We start from the raw sequence: 16317 nt of genomic DNA on the forward strand, positions 1-16317 counted from the left end.
ACATATCTGGGTTGCTTTTACAGTGTCAACAGTGGATTTGATCAGTTCATGGACAAAGCACGTTGGACTTTGACGAACTTCATCCTGCAGGCCATTTCTGCCTGCGCTGATGGAACCAGGTCACTTTTTCACAATGGCCCTCTCACAGTCATCCATCTTTCTTCCCTCTTTTCTCTCTCCTCTCTCCCCAGTAACCGGCTAGCCCCTAGCAACCATGACCGGATACAAAGGCTGAGGCAGGAGTTCCAGCAGTCCCAGAACGTCCCGGACGACTCGGACGACCGCAGGAGGACCTACAGCTTCGAGCAGCCCTGGGTGAGTGTCTGAAATGACAGGAGCCTGTAACTCAAATCCACTGTCGGACGGAGAAGATGGCTAGACTGTAGGACTGTTAAATTCAAGAAACGACCTCTACCAGACCAAAACTCTGGACACGTTACTTCAAATGCTAGCCTGAGGAGAATGCTAACAATGTTAGCACCCAACAGTACCTGTGGCTAACTGGAGTATGGTGCTAACCATCACTAACCCCACTATTACCTGCCATCAACAAGACTGATGATATCACCCTTTCCCCACTTTAGGATTAGCATTAATCTCCATGGGCCTTCCTGGCTAACTGTGCTAATGCTAACACCCCTCACCCTCAAATGTTCAACCACCTGCATGCAGGAGTTTGCACACGTCCTGACGCAACCATCACTAACCCCACCCACCTGTCACAACCTACTCTACTCATCCATCGTCCCTGTTTCTGTCTGTCAGTCATCCACATGGACCCGCCCACCACCTCATGGATTTGGGTTTGTCTTCACATTGTTTATGTGTACAGAGGGTCTCATTTGTAAACCCTTTGTTTTAACTGTGCCTTTTTTACAATTTCAAGGGACAGTTCACCCCGAAATCAAAAATACATATTTTTCCTCATACCTGTAGTGATCTTTATCCATCTAGATTGTTTTGATGTGAGTTGCCGAGTTTTGGAGATATCGGCCGTAGAGATGTCTGCATTTTTTTTATATAATGGGGCTATATGGCACTCAGCTTGTGGCGCTCAAAGCGCCAAAAATATACATTTGAAAAACTCAACAGCAACGTCTCTTTCTAGAAATCATGACCCGGTCACTCAAGATAATCCACAGATTTGTTGTGAGCAGTTTCATGTAGGGACTATTTTCTTTCTACTGATAGTTCCTACATGAAGCTGCTCACAACAAGGTCTTTATAAAAATGCAGACATCTCTACAGCCAATATCTCCAAAACTCGGCAACTCGCACCAAAAGAATCTAGATGGATAAATAGCACTACAGGTAAGAGGAAAATATGTATTTTTGATTTTGGGGTGAACTGTTACCTGTTAAAGGTAAGATTTTGTACATTTTAACTGGCATTTATTTAATTCAAAGCTTCATTGGTTAAGAAGAGGGTTAATTAGTGCATTCTGAAGCAACATGGTGTAATAATAAGCGAACAAAACCTGAATGCCTTCAAAGTTTTTTGGAGTGATGAAATCGCTTGTCATATTTTTAGTATTTATTTTAGTCCTCCCTGCTTCCTTGCACCATAACTCAAGTGTACTTGGTTTTACATTATTTTGAATAACAAATTATGATTTTATGAACAGTCAGCTGTAGCAATTTTTAAATCTTGAAGATAAGATTGTACTACTTTTTTCTAATTGGTAACATCTCTGTGTAATGTTTATTATATTATTGTTTTACACACTAAAGGACTCATTTCCACCACATTCCTTTATCTAGCTTGGCACAACACACATTTTTGTTGATTTCTCACACATTCTATCACAACATATTCTATTACACATTATGACACAATACATATTTTTATAATGAATATATTCTATGGTGATAAGTAGCACAAATGTGTGTTGTCCCAAACTAGACATTAGGTGTGTTGTAAATTACGTCCTTTACAACAAATAATATGAATTGTCCTATACCTACCCTATATTGTTTCTATACAAGGTCATTTTGCACACACAGCTGTTTTTGTATACTTCTGTATGAACTATTTTTACTGATGGTGTCTACACTACAATTTCCCACTGTAGCTTTGCCCAGTCTTTGGTGTGCAATGGGAGAATTTGGTACTATGAATTATAATTGAAATGAAATGATAAAGTGACAGCCCACGAACCAAATAATCTGTGCTCTGGCCTTTCTGTTCTAGCTGATAAATCCAATAAAAATGTATAGTTTTGTTTTGCATTTGGCAGTATTAACCAGAGTTGTGCGTTTTAATGGGTTCGACGGACTGGTGCACATTCCAGCTGGCATTGTACGGCAAAAGCAGGACAGTGTGGGAAAGAAGAGCGCAGGTCACCTCTCCTATTGTCTCTAAACAACCGAACATGCTCTCAATTAAAGAGCCCAACAATACTGCAGCATTATGTGTGTTTACATCAATTGCAGCGCATTCACTATTGTGGCAAGTCTCATTTTCCCATCAAAACTCAGTATTAGGTAACCCACACTCTAAAAGTTAAGGATTCCAAACAAAGCTTTTGAACATTTAAAGGGTTCTTTACAAAATGAATATGTTCACACGAATTTGTGGAAATCCCTCATCAGCCTCACTTTTTTACAGAGATTTCTGCATTTCTGTTTTTGACAGAATTTTTCTTACTGGTTTGAAGTGGGCAGGACACTGTTGGAAAAAGGTGATGTCAGAAATATCCACCTATTCATTTTTGGTTGCCAAAGCAATCTTTAACCAGGGACAGGTTATCGTGTGTAAATGTTCTATACATGTGTTGATAAGATACCTGAGATTTGGTACCGATACAAAATGTTACATTTTACGATACCTTACTTTGAGGAGTATAAACATGTTTCTACAAAACAAAATATTTCAAATGTTAAATGTTGTCAGCCAACATTTGACAAGCCAGCCATACAAGAACTTCAAACACTTCAAACACTCCAAAATTGGCAAAATTAGGATTGAAATCAAAAGCTGTCTAATCAAAGAATAAGTAAAGAAGACTGCAACTCTGACCATTAAATTCTAAAATACCAAATATTTAATGCTATGGATAACCAGCTTTACAACTGCTTTAACTGGGGGATCTACCAGGAACCCTCTGTTATTCCACAATGGTTTCAGTCTGAGGAACCATCTAATGGTCTTTTTAAAGCCCTTTTACTTATCAGAGTGCAGCTCACACTCAGGCCTGTTATAGTAACCGCCTGTTATTAGACTATGTCCTGGCCATACTGGTGTGCCATATGGAAAACAGGAGAATGTGCCTTTGAAATTCTATTACCTCCCCCATGCATATATTACATTTTGTTGCTTCATCTGAGTGATGTGCTGCAAACCTCAAGGAGCCAGTGTCCTTTTTCTTAATTCACCTACAACTGCCCCACTTACAGTCTATGCCAGGACAGCGCTGCATATGAGATACTGCTGACATTTATATGCTGTTTTTTATATGGCAGAAAAGGGTCGTATGATACAAGCAAATGTCAAATAGATCAAATAGATCCTAAGTAGGATTACAGAAGATAATATCCATTTTAGTGCTGAAATGGTTAGTCAATTAACCGTTTAGTTCAATCCATAGGGATGTCAACGTCGACAGGAACTTTGATTATCATTCTAAGTCATTTTTCCTGGTTCCGGATTCTCAGATGTGAACATTTTAGCTTTTCTCTGTTTTATATCATTGTAAATGGAATATCTTTACTTGTTTTGTCCAACCAACAGTCCAAAACCCAAAGTGAAAACATCAGCTTGGACTCCCGGGAATTGTGATGGACATTTTTCCTCATTTTTGCACATTTTTCTAGACTAAACAATTAATCGATTAATCGATTAATCTAAAAATAGAGAGATTAATTGATATTAAAAATACAAGCTGTTTTCTTAGCTGTTCCTATTTAGCCACATGACTTTCGTCAATACAATATCTCTTCTCTGCGATGGGAGCCCTCCTCTTCTTTTTCACTGTAGTTTGGGGAGCAGGGGAGGATTGTGGGTAGCATGTTCTAATTCCATCAGGATGACTGATGTCCATTCTCCCGGCAACACCGCGCCAGCTTTATTGCCCTCATTTATACCACTATGGGAAAAGAGGAGTTCATTCACTTGATGCTGGAGGTTTAGAAAGGGCATAATATTGCCTCTTGTATTTTACTGTAACATTTTAATACTGTTATTATCTGGATTCCTTTAGGGTATTTTCCCCCTCCCCTGTACAGTCACCATGTTCAGGCAGATGAGCCAACATTCCTACTGTAGGAATATTCAACACTCCTAAAGTGCTTCTCATGTAAAAAATATTGGGACTATAATTTACCCGTGGGTAATTTTCTATTCAGCTAAGGAATAAGGGTTGAGTGGGTGCTCGCCCCAGCCTATCCTTATGGTCGACTGAGCAGCGAGGCAATGCCAATCAATTCCAGAGATGATTGCCCCAGCTTCATTTGGTTTAAAGGGGAGTGTCTCTTTAGCACTCTTAATCGTTTTATGGCCTTCCCACCAACTGATGTCCACAGTGCTCCTGCCAGGCACTTAATACATTGCACAGCCATAAAAGTAATTAGATTGGCTTTGTGTTACGACACAATTATTGAACCCACACCGCTAATGAACATCAGAGAAGCAGAAGGAGTTGTGGTACAAGTCTGGGCTGGACCTTGAGGTGGTACTGCTGCTGAGAGAGATATTAGTGTGTACACTCTTGTACATCTATCTTTGTGAGGTCCAATTTTAGACCTTGACAGTGAAGACATTTTGTCCATTTTTTAAAGGGCTGTTTGGATTACAGTTAGTTTTAGGTTGAGTTAAGGGTAAGGGCTTAGGTTAGGCACATAGTTATAATGTTTTGAGATCAGCGTTAAGGGGTGAATATGCTTCAAACAAAGTGCTTATCAAATTGTCGAACAGCATCACAAAGCCCCTCGTCCCACACCATTCCAACTTCTGAATTGCGGAGGTAGCCTCCAACAATTTTTGTAACTTTCTGAAACTGACAATCCATCAATCACGCCCACTTTACCCAGCAGTTAGCCACGTGTGCGGAGGTGAGGAAGTAGGCAGGATTTGAACCGTGTGTAAAACAGAGTGCAACTCCATGAGAATGTATCAAAGTGTGTACCATTATGCCCATTTGAACTATGAATTCTGTGAGACTACTAATGACCTAGGACACAGAGCTTTTAGAGAATGATCAGGGAGAAAATGGGATTTGGGAACAGGTATGAATTCCTTTGCCTTTAGACATGGTTGGGCAAACATTGTACAAACTAGTTTGTTTCAAGGATACTGAACCCCTTTGGGGCTAAGGTGAATAAGAGATGTGTTAGTATATTTTAATGAATGGCTGGGAGTTTGTGTGTATGCCGGTATAGACATTCATAAAATAATAATATATATTTGCTACCATTAAATTATTACAAACTTGCAGATATTTGTAAATGTACATATCACTCATCATGACTGTGCCTATATCCACATGTGACCTAATAACCTGCACAGGAAGTGTTTATCTATAGCTGTTTGGGGGGAGGACTATCACAATGTCAACAGGCCGAGTGTTGTCTCCTTCATTAACACCCACTAACATCCACCTCGTCTCATCACTGCACCCCTGCTCTGAGTCTCCAGCATGGCCCCTCCCTCACTTCACCTCCTCCTGTCTGTCTGTGTCTCACCTTCATTTTGACCTGAGAGGAGACGAGCTCAGGGTGTGTCTGCCCGAGTAACTGCTGGTAAGTGTCTGTAGTTTGGACTTGGTAGGAGATTTTGTGAGGTATCCTGTGTCAGGTACAGCTGCTAGTTTTATTGGGCTACTGTGTGGAAACCTTGACTCCAGTTGTGATTTTCATGCTCTGAATATGAAGTGAGGGGTCGTGTGTTCATTAGTTTATTTTTAAATCAGATCAATCAATTATTCTTATCAATAAAATATATTGGGGGGGGACATTTTTTCGATCCATTTTAAAAAATGTTTTGATACGTGTCTATCCTGAGGTAAAATCTGTGACCCTTTTGCTATAGGACATTCATACGTACCAAGTCACCTGCTCCAAAATGTTCCAAACATGAATTTGTCAATGAAAAAATGTTAGTTGTCACTAAACAGTATGGTAATATAAGATTTTCATTTGTTCAAGCAGAGATAAGACCTTTTAATCATACAGTACTTAATTTCCTGGTTTTGCTAATGCTAATGCCTAATTATGATATCTGAGCTTGATTAAACCTGTCACAAGAGACATTTGAATGTATCATTGCTTTTGGGTCAAAATATATATATTTTTTTAAACATCAGTTTTTCTAAAAGCTTTAGATAGATGGATGTACATATTCATCACCCACAGGTGGCCATAACATCCTTCAATTCAAGAAAAAATACAGGATGAAAATCACCATAATTGGTGTGGATTAAAAAAAAAAAGCCAGAAAAAATTGTTTTATTTACCATTTCATCGTTATATTTAATATGTTTCTCACATCTACTTAAGCTTTGTTTGGTGGAGTGTGGTATGTTTCTGTGATTGTAAGTTTTATTGTGTGAGCTTAAGTAGAGATAGTACATGTTATTATGAAGTGTAGCATATATATATATATATATATATATATATATATATATAGTGAATGTTTGAAATGTGGAGTACAAATTACATAAAATAGACTGATCTGCTTAATTCACATAAAACCACTAATTTGAAGTTGGAGTGTTAGCACCTCTAACATCTCCCATTCATACATCTATCTTGCATTAGCACTGCAGGCACTACAACATCATGAATGTTTAAGTGAACACAGAAAAGTCATCAGTATTTATTTAACTCAGGGAGTATAAAACTTCCAGCAGTCCCAGAGCCATATCAGCTCTACCAGAGAACAAGCAGTCATAATTTAACACTGGACAACTGGCTGCGTCACCATAATATTTCTTGTACAAAGGACTATTTTGTGCCTCTTAAAGCCACAATAAGGCAGTATTATCGTGGCAAAGCAAAGTTACATTATATATATTGTAATTTATATTACTAAATAGCAACACGTCTTTCTGGAATCATTGTCCGCTTTACTCTGGATAATCCACAGATTTTATAGAGACTGATTCTTAGATTGAGAGTAGTCACGTCTTTATGGATTATCTTTCCAACCCTTTAAGAATTGATTTAGAAGACTTTTTTTAAGTTGAGACGCTTTACCAATATGAGTATTGTAAAGGTGGTCCAAATCAGTGGAAAAATCTTTTGACACGTTTGCAATAAAACAATGTCTGAGATCAAACTGAGATCAATACAATATTGAATTGAAACACTCTACATCATATTTGTCCACCCAGTGCACATTTCCACTGATTTTTATTGGACAGCATTTCATCCAAGCGTGGATTATTGTCAAGTAAAAACAGATAGATGGAATGATGATGATCACGATCTGGACATCGGCGTTAACCGAGCTGCCATCTTGCTGTTTTCAGTCAAACGCCAGCAGCAACGGTCCAGGCGGGTACAGCCAGCCGGGTCGTCACTCTGTCTCAGTCGAGGTTCAGATGCAAAGACAGAGACAGGAGGAGAGAGACTCGTTCGCCCAGGCACAGCGACAGTACAGCTCCCTGCCACGGTAAGAGCTACGGACAGAGAGAGAGCATGCGTGTGTGTGTGACAGGCTTGATATGTTGTATTTAATGTTGCTGTCTGTCTAACAATCATTATGTACTAAGAGATTGTGTGTGTGTGTTTGTTGGACATTGTGTGTGTTAGTACAAGTTGAATCTTCTCGTGTTCCAGCTGTCTGTCTACTATGAAATGTGTCTAGGAGGTTCTGTTTGTGTCTGTTTTAGTTTTGTAATTTAATATAATGTGCCATAATGCATCTCAATAAGTGGTGTGTGTGTGTGTGTGTGTGTACACTCGTGCACACCTGTCAGATTATGTCAGATTCATTGTAATAGCCTTGTGACAGTAATGATAGCAGATTATATATACAAGATCTTAGTAAGAAAAGGGGTCATTACTGGTCAGTTTCAGACCACAAACCTACACACACACACACACACACACACACACACTCAGCCTCAGAATGGACAGATCATGTTACCCTCTCACACAGATCTGACATGATTGCTTTCCTCTCCCTTAATGTAATTCCCTTTGATCTGCATGCTATGACTGCCTGTTGTTCCAGGAAGTGCTAGGGTGTGTGTGGTGAGAGGTAGGGGGTACAGGAAGTGACTTATTGGAGACATGGGGACATTTTTCTTTTTTTGAAAAGATGGGGATATTTCTTAGATTTGGGCTTTAAATGTATTTTTCTTTTTGTTAGTTAAGGTTTGGCAGTGGTAGAGTTGAATTTCTATCTTCAGAGTGAACATTTCATGTATACGTTGACAGTCAACAGGCAGACAAAACCTTGCTCTCCGTGGCATGAAATGAGAATGAAAAAATAATCACTCACATTTTGGAATTCTTTATTATGCAAAAACATTTCATTGCAAGAAATTTGATACAAATATATATTGTATAAAAGAATACATTTTCTTGTATTTCAAATCAAAATCTCGTTACTTTAATAAGTTACAATCTATACAACATTCAAAACCCAGTATCCTTAGGCCCTCGATTCTATGTAGTAATATAAAGTTTCAGAATCTTGTGCATGTGAGCCTGAAAGTTGATAATAATTATAAACCACATTGGTCTTCCTTGGAGGAAGATGATCGATATGCATTTGTCTGAAAACCATGCTCCTGTGTTTTAGAAATTTGAATGTTTTTTTTATGTTCTGTGCATCCACTGGTTTCCATTAATTTCCATATTATCTGAAAATCTATTTGCAGACTCTTGAAACTTGCTTGAATTATATATTCCATCACAGTGAACATCAGGTCTGCAGAAATAATTGCTGAAGTTACATTACCATTGTGAGGTAACAAAGTGCGGCCTTTTAAATCATTCTGCAGCTAAACTTTATTATTATGCAGCGATAAAGTAACAATGAAAAATAGTAATGATAGACCTGATGTTCACTGTGATGGATCGAACAGCTCTATAAAGTTTCAAGAGTCTGCTATTTTTATACTTTACAGAAATGAATGGAAACCAATGGCTGCCTGGAAAGGCATAAAAATATATTCAATTATGTAAAACAGTAAAACCTGCATTCAAAAATGGTCAGAAAAAATGTAAAGTATATATGTGCTAACACATAAAAAATGCACTGGAATGGACCTTTTTTATTCTTGATTCAGTTCAGGCATGAATTGTCCAGGAGGAAATGTTATTCAAAGTTATTATTATGTTTCTCTAAGCTGAGCCGTCCTGCTGCACATCATCAACTTACCATATATATACAACATTAAATACATTATCTTCTATTACTTCACCATCGTACTCTAATCCACTGTTATCGACATAAATCCCTTCCTTGATAAATATTGCAGGCAGCTTTGCTGAAAGATTAATGAACTACCGTCCCGCTCCAGTGGTCAGAGGCAACATCCTGTGGCCACATCCCTTCACTTTTCCACTAATTCCATTAAGAAACTGTTGTGTTTGGATAAACCCTGCTGTAGTATCTTGAGAACACTAACTATTGTTTGACTTAGAGCATACCATCGTGTGAAGTCACAGGCTGAGACAGAGTAAATATGGCATTTAGGAGATCACAGCCTTGATGGGATTCATATGGGCCCGTGTTGCTCATGGAGGGCAAAATTCTTCATGAGAGCATGACTGGATTGTGAATGGAGACGTGATAAATGGCGGTAGCATTCCTTAAAAAACAGCTTTCATTTTAAATAAAGGTCAGTTCCCTTCTGGGCAAGACCCTTCCCTAAACAAGGGCTGTGAGTGAAAATAAACCGCTGCCATTTGAAACAGTGATGGTAGATGAAGGGCCCTGATATTCATCACAGATGAGCACCATTGATCTCAGAGCCAAAGTAATGCCATTATGGGAGGCCAAAGGCTGGCTACAACAGCTGCAGTGGCATTTGGTCTCACTAGTGTGTGCCTGCATGCATGCATGTGTGTCACAACCACATGTCTATCTGCCCTGCACTACAACCTCTCACAAAGTCTCCCTCTTTTCTCTCAATCTCACTCTGTCACCTTTCCCCCTTTGTTTTTTTATCATCTGTCATGCTTCACCATGTGCATGCACAGAACAGTATACATCTTTCTGTATTTACCACACGTGTACATGCTCCCCCTTGGCACGGCATCAGACAGAGAGAGCGATCTGGTTTGCATTTCTCAGCAGGGAGGCAGACCAGCTTTGGCCTCTTTGTCAACATATGAAATGAAATCAGATGCCTGGGACGCCTGTCTCTGAAAATTGGAATCACTCAACCGTGTGCAAGAATAAACCTGGGCTATATTTTCCTATCTCACCTATCGAGAAGCATATCCATTCCCAATTGCATTCAATCTCTTGTTGAATAAAAACAAAGGTCTTTTCTATTCTCATTAAGGATTTTTTTTCTCCCCTTCCTACTCAAAACCAAACACAGGAATAATACAATTTCTTCACAGCTGGCTGATAAACGTGCTAATTATGCATGGCTCAGAGTCAAAAGCCCATTGATGTTTTTGTGTGTCTTCTTCTTCTCTCTCTCTGCTCTGGTTTTGGCTTGCCCTCGAGATAAATGGGTGGAGCTGTAGGGCTTGGGACAATCATGCATATCGTGTGGGCTCACACACACACACACACACACAAAGGCAGGGCTGCCACAAAGAGGCTAGCCAAGCAGAAATGAGAGGTGATGTCACACATCTGGATTTTTTCTGGTAAAGGGCGAGGCAGCCCCCCAGAAGCATGACAACTAACCGTGCTTTTAAGACACTTGTGTCAAATATCAGCCTTGGTGAATCCATTGTGGGCAAAATGGTCACCTCATTTTTCCATCTGCGAAAGGTCTGCTGTTTATGTCTGTCAGATCCAATGGTTGTTTCTGTTTGTCTCGAAATGGGCCTAATGGGCTGGAAGGGGGCTTTGACATGGTTAGGTATCCCTGTATGTTGTTACCGTAGGCTGGTACTTGCCCAGAGGCAGTTTGTGAGGCTGTAATGGTGCCTCATTTTCATTGAATGTGATGTCTTGGCTACCATGCAACTGACATCCAAGCACTAGGCCCTCTCCCAAGAGGTAATACGTAGGTTTTGAAGAAACATTTTAGTTGCGGGCGATATTTTTCCCACCAGACCAGGTCACCATATGTGGCTAAGAGGGTTCAAGTTGTGTATCATGGAGAAGTGTTTGTGATTGAGAAAGAAAGATTGAGAGAGCATTTGTTGACACGTGTGTGATTGTTTTAACCCGCATCACCTGATTTATGTCTTTTGTATCAATGCCACAAATCGGTCATATAAAAAGCCTCACAATCAAAATTTAGACTTTTTCTTCAGTATTAATCATATTCCAGTTGATGTGTGTACATTAATAGTTATTGTGCAAACAGGGATTGTTAGAAGCTAATGCAGCATGACTTTCCAAGTTTCAGATTTGTGAATGTCATGTAAACCAATATAGGTGAATAAACCAGGCGTCAGGTATAGCCCTCTGACCTCCCTGGCAACATTACACTTTGTTTTCATCACCCAACTCATAAAGGGAAGTGTAGTGCCAAAACTTAGAACATATTCATCCCAAATGAAAATAAAAACAGGAATGACAGAACCCATGAAGATTTCTGTTTTACGCAATCCCTAGTACACTGACACTCCCCTCTTTACACTCATATATAGATATTTACTGTGTGTTGACATGTGTGTTGGACATACAAGAAAAAACTATTTTACGTTGTGTGACCAAAAAAAGGTCCACTTGCTAGATTTCTCCAGAGCTTTGAACCGCATCTCACAGTTAAGGACATGGAGTTTGCTCAGTATCAGATGAGTAAGCATGTACCATTACTGAGCGTATTTCATTTGCAGAAGAAGACCATGAGATGGGGTTAAAAGCTCAAGGGGGAAAAAAGCCAGTATGCAGACCTTGAGTTAAGAGTTTTTTGTCACTCTGCTATTTCCAAGGTGAAGAATGAACTTTCACGCTCAATATCAAATACATTTTCCTGTCCTGTTTTCTCTCTCCACACCAGGCAACCCAGGAAGAACCCCAGCTCCATCTCCCAGGACTCCTGGGATAAGGCGTACCCACCTGGAGAGGGCTTTCAGACAGCAAAGGACAACCCCAGGTACTCCAGCTACCAGGGCTCCAGGAACGGCTACCCAGGCGGCGGTGGGGTCAATGCCAGAGTCCTTCTGGAAGCCCAGGAGCTCTTGAGGCAGGAGCAGAGGCGCAGAGAGCAGGAAGCCAAAGGGAAGTTATTGCAGGAGAGCACTGGGAACAGCAGCTATGAGGGGTACTCCACAATGCACCTGAAGGACCCAGCCTCCCCCAAGGGTCCGTACCGCCAAGATGTGCCACCTTCGCCTTCGCAGTTAGCAAGGCTTAACAGATTGGGGTCAGAGAAAGGAAGACTTTTTTATTCTTGAGGAGTATTGTTCGACTGATGGATGATGAGCTGAACAGAGAACTTGTTTCAGGAGAGGGGATTCAAGGGGATTTCCTTAAAGAAACAGCAAAAGTGGACGCTACAAATCTTGACAAAGGGACAGTCTAGAGGTCTTATAACTTAGCAATGATCTTAGAGGTAAACAGTTGTGAAGTGTACTCAGTATGTGGTTGTTTGTGTTCAATCCCTCGCTGTGCCGATGACCTATGCCAGTAGTCAGTCAGTACCTCCTACAGACATGAGACACTCAGTGCCTTCTCTGCATTCACGAACACGATGCTTGTTCACAGTCATCCAGGACTCTGATTCATCGAGATCTGGCAGCGTCATGTACTGACAATCAAATGGGCAGACAGGCAAGTGAGTGGGCGTTCTTTTGAGCCCATGGGGAGGCGTAAGTTTCTGTGTGGGTTTGTGTGTGGGCATGTGGCAAGGTACATGTTTCACGATCAAGTAAGTGTGTCGTGGCTTTACAAAGTGTCCCGTGGATGACTCTTTCCATCGGTCACAAATCACCCTTTCTTCACTAAAGTTAACATTCAACTCCTACCGACGCTACTGGCGTTTCTCGGCATTCTCTTTTCTCTACTTCCAGTGTTTTCTCCTCAGCGATCGAGCTGTCTCGCTTGAGCACTCCCCAGGGGGCAGAGAAAGCAAGGCAAAGTGTATGAAAGAAGCAGGGCACAGTGTGTGTGTTATTAATAAAAAAGCCCCACTCATAAATGATTCATATCGTGTGTTATCTCTGTGGAGGAGACCCAGGCAGAGAGGGTAGACAGCTCTGATCCTCTGCCTGGCACCCCTGCCCTTCTCTGGGCTTGATTCGCTGGCCCGCCTGCCTGTCTGTCTGGAACTCTGGCTCCCATCCTCCTCTCGTTGTTCTCGTCGCCTCTCTGTTCATTACCTTTCTTTCTTTTTAACACCCCCACCTTTATCGTCCTCTCCTCTCCGCTCCCCTCCTCGCTCATCTCACCCCTCCCCATCCCCTTAGTCTTACTCCTGCTACCCACTACCACCCTCCTCCTCGTCTCCCGAGTCGGGCTCTGCACTGAATTTTTCATCACAAGCCACCTGCTGCCTGCTAGAGCCAAAGACTGCTGCCACCAGAGGCACCGACAGAGGGCCCGGCTTCTGACATAAAGAGAGGAGTAAAAGCAAAAAAAAAAAGAGCCAGAATAAAGATGGGTAAAGAGACAATGAGCCTCCCAGTGTGAGATTAGCTTGAGCTTTTCTCCGTTTTAAAAAAAAGCCAAAATTGTCCTCAAGAGTTAATTGCTTTCAATTGCTGTATTTGTTTTCTGTATTTTTACCTTTTTAAACATTTAGCCGACACTCATCTCCAGAATTTACAGAAATGTTTCTTTGAACTGCTTTCTTCCAAAAAAAATAGTTTGTATGAAAACATTTCACAGCGTGTTCTGTGAATTATCCACAGTAAAGGCCTGGTCACACTAGAAAGTGGAACCGCAAACTTCATCTGCACGTCCTCACAAAATAAGCAGTGCAAGAAGATTGGTGACATACTCGCAGGGCTAGTTAGCCAGCCTGAACAATGCTAGTGCTAGTCACATTCATGGTCACAATAGCTCTCAGAGTTTGCTAGCTTGCTAACTGTCAGTCAGCAGACTCGTTAGCTCAGGCGCTAACAGGACAAGTAGTTCCCACAGTTAATTAAAAAGATGTATTTGTACCATTGACTCTTATAAGCATGTCTCTTTTGTGGAGCAGTTTATACTCCAACAGAGGAGGGTTATATAAAAGCAGATGGCGCAACTCAACTTTAAGCAGGACATTGTTTTTGGTAAGAGATGTTTCTGATGAGATGTTGAATTCTTTTGAATTTACTTTTCAAAGGCTGTGAGGACCCCAAATGAAATTGCATTTACCTCCACTGAATTAGGGTGGAGACAGAAATCTCAAAACCTGGATAAATTAAACCAAAACTAGCTGCATGACTAGATACCACTAGAGGTAAAAGGTTTTTTGAATTTTGGGTGAACCGACCCTTTAAACCAGTGACATTTGTGATTATGAATCATGCTAGCCCAGTGGCTTGTTCCATTATGACCTGAGAGTATTTACATTTTTATTCCAATCAAACTCTACAGCAGCTGATTAGCAATTTTTTTCACCCAGAGAGGAGGAACTAATCAGTGAAACCAGCTGCTGTAGTTGTAGGTCGCAAAGAAGACCTCGGGCGTTGATGACACATGCTTAAAAATCACTGCCACAGTTCACCAGCCCACTACTATAATTGTTGCAGTAGGTGGCTACCGATCCTCTTAGTCTGAACCTACCCTTCTTTGACATCACTAATGTTTGTGACATGATTGTCTCTGCCTGCAAGTGAACAAATGAGATCGAGCTGAGGTTGGACTTTAAACGAAAGGGAAATACAAAAAATAAAAAAGTGGCCATCATCAAGCTGTGGAAAACAAACAGGCGGTATGTAATTGCCCTCCACTCCTACACACTCTCCATATACAGAGTGAAGCTGCATGACATACATTATCTCCTGTTGGTTAATGAAGGCCCTTGCTGGGAAAGATACAGGCTTAGTAGGGGTAATAAATGATGAACAAAAAAGTAAGAAGATGAAGAAAAAGGGACTTTGCAATGGCATTATTCCAGTGTGTAAACCTGTATTTAACCTGAGGAAAGTTCACAATACTACTCTGTTATAAGCTAACTAAATTGTCCCTTCCACATTATGTATGTACATGGGTGTAACAACACAAACACACTATGGCCCCTTGCCAATGTGTTGTTAAATCCACGCTGCAATGGGGCTGATTAAAACTGTTACCAAATAAGATACAAACTGTGTAGGTGAAGGTAGTAAAAAGTGTTTGGTTGTAGCAGCCAGCACTTCCTGCTGTGAACACTAGTGCATCTGGAAATGCAGACTAGCACATTTAGAAGGATGTATTTGACCTGTGCTCTACCAGTTACGGGGTCTGATGTCGATAAGTGCCTGAAATAATATCATAATATAATATTTACACAAGTAGGGACACGATGTGATTTGTTTGTCAGTGACACTACAGCACACAAACTGCAGTGCGTTTTTAAACATTTTTAATACCATCATATTAAAATGTGTTTTTGGGGGTACTCCTTCCTGAACCTTTTTTTATCTTACAAGAGCCAACACTTACAAGCAGTTATCAGTGTATTTGTATCCCATTTGACATTGCCTTCAACCATGCTGTACCATGATGTGTTTTAAAGTATGAAAAATAATTGGAAGCTAATGGAAGCTTGATGTGCAATTGGTATTGTTTTTGTTTTTTTCCACAAAACTTTTACATGATATATTAAGAAATGTATACAGCCACTTTTCCTGTACATATCAAATTTAGAAATAAAACGGAAGGCTGTTCCATCCTGTTTACAACCTCGCCTGTGTCTGCCTGTCCTGCCTTTTTCTTTCCTCGGCCCCCGCCTTGAACCAGGATCAAATGAGTCTTCAATTAAGCAGTTGTGACTCAATCTCCTGTGAAATGTTTCATATCTGCTTGCTGATCTCTTCTTCTGAGACTGTCAGAGAAGTTTACGAATACAAAAGAGAGAACCTACGATGTGAAACATCATTAATTCCTGTGGGGAAATCATGCAGCAGCTGATGTATAAACGTAACTGAAACAAACATTTGGCTTCTCGGCAACAACTGTGTCTCCCTGTGTGTAACCCATCTGTTGAACACACTGAGGTAATCTCCCTAAACACCATTGTGTTTCCTGTTATTAAGTCCAACCTCATTCCCATTGTCTCTCACAGGGGATCTGTTGAGCAGCTCCCTGCTACTGTTTGT

The 16317-nt window shown here is 40.6% G+C and overlaps 1 protein-coding gene across 12 annotated transcripts in view; it reads left to right on the forward strand.

The window, feature by feature from the left end:
- The window catches only part of LOC122886361 (partitioning defective 3 homolog), a 237904-nt gene extending 222000 nt beyond the window's left edge, over nt 1–15904 (forward strand). For all 12 annotated transcript variants that reach the window (XM_044218430.1, XM_044218420.1, XM_044218423.1 and 9 more), the window contains 3 exons: nt 192–315; nt 7467–7609; nt 12087–15904. In XM_044218430.1, coding sequence (XP_044074365.1) covers nt 192–315; nt 7467–7609; nt 12087–12483 — 664 coding nt within the window. In that variant the 3' untranslated portion in view covers nt 12484–15904. The remainder of the gene's footprint in view (nt 1–191; nt 316–7466; nt 7610–12086) is intronic.
- Nucleotides 15905–16317: the final 413 nt, after the last annotated feature.

The sequence above is a fragment of the Siniperca chuatsi genome, linkage group LG13, assembly GCF_020085105.1.
Source record: "Siniperca chuatsi isolate FFG_IHB_CAS linkage group LG13, ASM2008510v1, whole genome shotgun sequence".
Lineage (NCBI taxonomy): Eukaryota > Metazoa > Chordata > Actinopteri > Centrarchiformes > Sinipercidae > Siniperca > Siniperca chuatsi.